The sequence below is a fragment of the Marmota flaviventris genome, chromosome 11 (genome assembly GCF_047511675.1).
Source record: "Marmota flaviventris isolate mMarFla1 chromosome 11, mMarFla1.hap1, whole genome shotgun sequence".
NCBI lineage: Eukaryota > Metazoa > Chordata > Mammalia > Rodentia > Sciuridae > Marmota > Marmota flaviventris.
The window spans coordinates 90,715,687-90,722,933 of record NC_092508.1 but is presented as its reverse complement, the minus strand read 5'-3'; the positions used below and the strand labels follow the sequence as shown (position 1 = coordinate 90,722,933).

Sequence of the window (7,247 nt, the reverse complement as noted above, 5' to 3'; positions counted from 1 at the left end):
GTGTGCATACACTGTAAATATATTACATATATTAATGATGTGTTTAAATTCTCACCTAGTATCTTTTTTTTTTTTTTTTTATTTCCTATTTCCCTTCAGTTTTTCATTCTTTCCTTTCTCCTTTCCTGGTCTTAAGTGTCTTTTTTTTTTTTTTTTTTTTTTTTTTTTAATATTTTTCATATTGTTTCCTCTTTTTTTGTGTGATGTATCTTTTGGATTTTTAATGGCTTTTCTAAATACTACAGTATGTCCTTAACAGAAAAGAATTATGGTCCACTTTAATTAATGTTGCATTATATTTCAAATAAACTATAAAAAATACACAACTTTCAACTTCATTTATCTCTTCTCCATCCTTTGTGCTTTTCTCATCAGATACTGTATTTCTACTTAAATTAGAAGACATAAAACATCAGGTTGATGTAGTATCTTTTTAAAAATTAAAAATTAATGAAAAAATATATTCTATTTTCCCACATACTTACCATTTCAATAAACTTTATCTGTTCTTATGAACCTGATTTTCCAGTGTTTTTGCAGATATTTAAGAGAGCCTGGCAGAGAGTTTGTAGAAACTTAATGACTGCTAATAAGAAAATACTAAGCAAATACATAGGCAAAAGCATTTGCTAACTCCAGCAAACTAAAAGGGTTAAACAGAGATTAAATGCAATGGAAGCATTCATGTAGCTCAGCTGGGAACAGTACTACCTTAACATTATTATAAATACTGAACATCACCATAGCCAAAAGTTGTGGTTTCATACTCTTATTTAACCTTTTCTTGGATTTATGTCTAAACCCCCCCCCCCCAAAAAAAAAAGCTGACGAAAAAGAAGAAATTAAATTAAAAATCAAGAAATAGCCAGATCATAAATTTGGAGTTTGGAAAGAGAAAGGTAAGTTCTAAAGGGAAGATTTGAGGGATTGCAGGATTTGCCTCTGGGAATCAGAAAGAAACAGTAATGTAGGAGGCCACTCTTTCACAAAATAAGTTTAGTTTTACTGCCTGACTTTTTATTACATAGATTTACTCTTTAGAGAAACAAAAGTTAAGATAATGAGACCATCCCAGTGAGAGCGAAAGCATGGGTACACAAGAAACAGGCCATGGGCAGATGGGTTATGTGAGATTTCTAAATATGCACAGCTGGATGGTATTCAGTTCAGTAAGTGATATCCTTAAATAGAAGAAGGGACAGTTACTCATGCCTATTTTCACAGAAACAAAGAAGTAAGATCTGAGCAGATGCTGGTGCATTTACCATGAAATGAATTAAACTTCAGCTTCAGAGTCCATTATTGCATAGATGTTTGGTGAGAGATTCTAGTAATGCAAATATATATTTACATGTTTCCATAAAATATGCAAAATCAGATATTTTGACTGCAGTTGATTAAGACTGCTCCCACTTAACACTCCAAATTTTTCTGTGTCACTCCCTAGTGTTTGAAGTAACCACAAGCATTTTGAGGCTCCAAATAGGGATGCTGAGTTTGGAATGTATATTTCTATGAAATCTATGTACATGAGTGATAGAAATGTCCATGTAGAGTTATTCCTATATGTTCTGGTATTATATAGCATGGCTTCTTGGAATAATCCTGTCCACCATTCCAACTTCCTGAAATCATGTTAAAAAGATGTAGGGCTAGATTTTATATTGACATAAACAGCTGACATTGAAGTATATAACTAATGATGAAGTAATGTTTGAAATGGCTTCTTGGAATAATCCTGTCCACCATTCCAACTTCCTGAAATCATGTTAAAAAGATGTAGGGCTAGATTTTATATTGACATAAACAGCTGACATTGAAGTATATAACTAATGATGAAGTAATGTTTGAAATGTATGAAGTCAAACAGCTTATGGAATAGTCTTTCAACCCTCAGTTATGTAAAATATCAGGAGGTAAATTAATTTCTCATTAATACCTAGACAAACTGGAATTTGTTCTGTAAGAATACATGCAATAATGAATCATAAGTAATTATTGATGCATGATCACTTTTTCTTTTTTGATAGAAATTGTGTGAAATTTGCCGAAATTGCTTTACTAGAGAGCATGAAACCTGTAGAAGTACTGTCAACTGAAATCCAACTTGATGTGAAGTCATGTTTTATGCATCCTAACATAGCTCATCTCATTACCAGTAACAAGTTGTGAAAATGAATGTTTTTACAAAACAATCAGTACTACAACCCAAATTTGATCAGCCAAATTTTAGAGTGGATTTTGTTTCTATTACCTCTTTAGAGACAATATATTACACAATTATCCAGATGAAAAAGTTTTCGAAGGTTATGCAGCCAAAAGATACTGTAGGAAGGAAAGAGTAATATGTGTCAGACAAGTAATAAAAACATTATGTTGTTTCCAATGATTCTGTGATGTCTGTTTTTGTCTGCTTTTAAAAGCTTGCAATTTATTGTAATTTCTCAAAGTAATCCAATTTTCTAACAAATACTAATTTTGTTCTTTTCTTCTTAGAGTTCTACTCAAATTGTATCAACTTCAAACCTCACAAACCCTGTAACGGCCCCTGACAGTGAGATAACGCAGGATAGAACAGTGTTTTCTTGAGAGGGACATTAGTTCACCCCTAATGCTGCTGAGGACTTCCAGTTAATCAGTAAACTGGAATGAATCATTCCACAGATAAGACTGCTTTCAGAAATTGACTTCTTTGCTTTTCCTACCTAGCTATGGAATCTTAATTCACCATAATGGATCAGCTGCATCCTATAGCAGATGTTGGCCAAAGCCTTTGGGTGTCCTTGTGCTTAATAACTTTCTCTTTGAAATGAGTCTGAGAACTCTCAAGCCTTCCTATTTCCTCCAAGCAATATGGGGCATAGGATTTTAAGGTACCAAAAGAAAAGTTTATGGTGTTCTCTCTGTTATTGTTCCAAGGACACAGTTAACCTTAATTTTTCTCTTCTTTTTAATGAAAGGTACACCTAGGGGATTGTTACATTTGTTATTTTAAAAATCAGAAATTGGGCTTGAATGGTTTTTGAGGTACAAACAGGTGCACTCTGCAGCAGTGATCATATGTGAAATATTAAAATTGTGGATTCCTATAAGGTACCATTTTACTGCAAATGCCTAAGACTTTCCTCAACTAATTTTGTGTTGCTAGCTTTTAAGAGTCTCTCAACTTCTATAGGTCTTGTCATTAATTACACATTGAAAATTAAAAGCAAACAATCAAGTAGATTTTCACTGTTTTTATTCTCATGCAGTCATAAACAGTAAGCCAGCCCAATAGACCAATTTATAATAGGATCTGTTTTCATTTAAGGGACAGTTGTCATCCTGCAGTAAGTAGTTTTCAATGATCTTTATTCAAAGTTTTGCAGGTATCAATGTCTTTGTTTCTCAGGGCAAGTACCTTGGTACTTTCCTGGGAGAAAAATGACTTCAACACATGGATAACAAAGAAAAGGTGAACCAGAGCAAATCAGTTTAAGGAAGATCTAGTTATTTTAAATTCAGCTCAAATCTCTTCTATCATAGTTAAACAATCTGGCCCTTTAATAAGAAAGTTTATGCTTTCTTTCTCAACTCTTAAAAATAATGTTGAGCCAACTTCCTGAGCTAGAAGGCACGGGAATGACAAGCCAGGTCAGCCAACGTGAACTGCAGAATCTTGCTGATCTGTAAGTTTAGTGTTCTTCTCATGTTCTGTATACCCTCTGCCTTCATCAGACATCTTCTGGCTGGCAAGTTCCATTCAAGGATTCAGGAAGCGTATATTCCTTCTCTTCCTCTCAAAAATGTTTGTTTTCAGCTATGTAAAAGGTCCTTCAAGTGATGATGGTTACATTTATTCCTTTTGTACTTCCTATTATAATAAAATTTATTCCTGTATCTTATCTACATTTAAATTTAGTGATTTTCTATCATCTTGGTCAAAATTTGTACTTCATAGGGTTTTGAGCCTTTTTTAAAAATATTCTTTTAGTTGTAACTGGAAACAATATCTTTATTGTATTTATTTTATTTTTATGTTGTGCTAAGGATTGAACCCAGGGCCTCACACGTGCTAGACAAGTGATATGCCGCTGAGTCATGATCCCAGCCCCGGGTAGGAAGCAGAGAATCTCTTCCCAGAATGTTTCAGTTAAAGTGAACTTCTACTTAGTCTTCAGAACTGTTGTTTTTTTAATTGCTCCCCCTTCTTTTCCTGGTCCCTTCTTGATTTCATTATCATTCAAGAAAGCCTGGGAGAGTAAAAAAAATCACTCACTAGTTCTTATCCTCCTACTGGCACCCCAAAGTGAACTAGTCTACCTGGACAAGATGACAACTGGAGGCATGAGGCAAGGGGACAGTGTCTACCTAGAGACCACTAGGATATGATCAGGGTTGCAACAAATGGTATAATCAGAGCATCACACTTACTGAGGAAAGGAGATTTTGTGAGCTAAGATAGAAGTGAGTGATCATGTGCCTAGAGAGAGGGAAGTATTTCTCAGAGCTGTAGTGAACCAGACTTTCCCCTGTTTCTGAAAGAGGCACCACCCCAATTCTGCTTAAGATGTCATTTTGAGAAAATACTCACGGTGCAGAAAAACTTGAAAAATCTTGGATGAGATCATGTGTCTCTCCAGCCCCAAGTCTGAGGTCCATCCTGCATTTGTGTGTGTGTCTAATTCATGTTCTTCACTTGGTCCTCCAAATTTTTCTTAATAGTTTGTCTCTTATGTCTTATGTCCTTACCCCAGCCACTAGGGAGAATCTTCAGAAGCCCACCAATTTGACTATTTGATTACAATGTATTCAGTGTTCTTCTATATCTCTCTTTTCCTCTTTTGTTTTTGCAGCACTGCCCATCAAAGCCAAGGCCTCACGCATGCTGGGCAAGTGCTCCACTGAGCTACATCCCTGTCCTCTTTATTTTTATTTTTTAAATTTTGAGACAGATTCATTAAGTTGCTCAGGATGGCCTTGAACTTGAGATCCTCTTGCTTAGCCTCCTGAGTGGTGGCAATTATAGGCTTTCCTCACCATACCTGGACTTTTTGTACCTCTAATGTTACTCTGTGAACTTTGCTTTAATTTTTTAAGGTACATGTCACTACTAAATTATTTAGGTCTTCCATTACCCTAGATTGCCAAGATCATTAGTTATACCAGATATAATTATTTTTATACCAAACTGTTTATAAATAGCACAATACTATAGGATTTTCTTAAATTGTGAATTTAAAAAGAAAAAAGTGAGAGAAAGCATAATGACTATTAAACAGCAATACATGTTTGAGTTCCAATTAGCCAAGGTAAAAAAAGAAAGCTAATGGATTCACAGAATGGCATAAAAGGAAATTACCAACACCTCAAATGACATCTTTCTGAAATTTAATTTGGTAAATTGATCAGATTACAACATCCCAATAACCCCAGCTTCTCTCATGTTTGCCAACATATTCACGTGCATTGAAAATTGGTAAAGTGACATTGATATTAGAAATTCATTTTTATTTGTCATAAAGAATCAAATATTGCCAATCTACTGTGGATTAATACCACATGGTGTTATAAAGATTAGTTATATAAGGAAAAGTGTCTCCGGCCTCTATCTTCATTTGAACCTAATGATCCCTTTAATGGTCTATTGTCTCCTTCCAGAGTATCTTTATACCAATATAAACAAATAGTCATATACATATTCTCACAAAAAGGAGTATGCCATATTCACTGTTACGTGCCCTTATTTTTAAAAACAATGATATATCAATCACTTTCTGTCACTCTCCTCCACCCAGAAATCCATTATAAAAATGTAACTTGATTTCATTTCTTTTTTAATTCAAACCACCACTTTATGTGTGGCAGTCATAGTTTGTCCTGCTTTCCCCAGGTTATCCTCTCATCCAGGTCTTTCTAGACTTGAGTCTTTTAAGGTGTCCTACTCCCCTTGTCTTTAGTGCAGGGCAGGCCTCATATGGAGTCCTGGAAACACTTTAAGTGCTAGTGGTGAGGAGCATCTTAGCCCAACAATGCAGGTCCCAGAATGGGAAAAAAACATGTGGAGGGATAGATTACAGAAGTTGCCCTAAGGGTGGGTGGGAAATGTAAGGGCAAAGGTGTTCCTTGATTTTTCACTCTGCAAACTGGTCCAAGAATTTAAGGAAGTCCTGCCACTGGATGCAGCTGCTGGAATGAAGTGGCCACCAGAGTGGGTGAGGGATGGCTTCAGGCTAGCCAGATCCTCAGAGGGTATGACACAACCAGTGTTCCCAAAAACATAAGGCTAAGGTGTCCCGACCAGCAGGACACATCAACGAGGGCCGCGAACCTAGGTGGGGAGGAATGAAGGGACAAGAGACACGAAGGATGACAGCAAGACAGGAGTTCTGATCAAGCTGCAAACTTTTATTGTTCACACAGGGGTATTTATATGCTGGGGATGGGGAAGCTCTCTAATCAGCAATTGCTGGATGTGGGTGGTAAAACTGCCAGCTGCAAGATGTCTGATGATCCTGATAACCGCAGGATGTTCCAGGGAGATAGGTAGCTGCAGGATGTCTCCAAGGCAGGATGTCTCCCAGGGGGCTGTTTTTTGTAAATGTCAGGCTATTCTTTGAAGGAGAATTTCCTTCTAACCCCTGACACTAAGGTGCTCCACAGGATGGGTTCCTTGAGGCCAAGGCCCCAGGAACAGAAACCAGAAAGAAGGATGAAAAATCAGGGCAAGGGGAAACAAGGATCACCCACCTGACCCAGTACGCACACAAGGGCAGCCTGGCTGAAGCCAAGAAGTCCATCAAAAGGCCCCAGTTTGTCCAGTGCCTGTGCCACTGTTCCGGCGCTTCCTCCAGACCCCTGCACACCGTGGGCTTTCAGTGCAGAGAAAGTGTGTGTCTCCTGTTCCAAAATCGGCTGCTTCTCCTGAGGGCAGCGCAGGGAGTCTAGCCTGGCACCCTCAAGGTCAGCTCTGCAGGGGACCAGTGCTAGACACTGAAGCACAAGAGCATGGGCTTTGCAGTCAAGTTGCCCCATAGTGGGCTACAGGAGCCCTGTAACATGATTGATTTTACCAAGCATGATTGATGTGTTGGTTTTCCCCCCCCAGTTTGAGGTTATTTTTTATGATAATTATTGATACCATCAGAAAAATTCTTTTGTATTGTAAACTGTGTTATAGTGGATAACACTGACATTATTTCCATGTATGCAGATATATGATCCAGACTAATTCTCAGAAAATGGATGAATCAAACAAAGAGCATATT

The 7,247-nt window shown here is 37.1% G+C and overlaps 1 protein-coding gene across 1 annotated transcript; it reads right to left on the bottom strand.

Moving 5' to 3' along the window:
• Nucleotides 1-6,113: 6,113 nt before the first annotated feature.
• Ovca2 (OVCA2 serine hydrolase domain containing) lies at nt 6,114-7,014 on the bottom strand. Its single transcript, XM_071619307.1, is given in 4 exon segments — nt 6,114-6,160; nt 6,163-6,265; nt 6,503-6,538; nt 6,646-7,014. Coding segments are annotated over 4 exon segments (555 nt in total).
• Nucleotides 7,015-7,247: the final 233 nt, after the last annotated feature.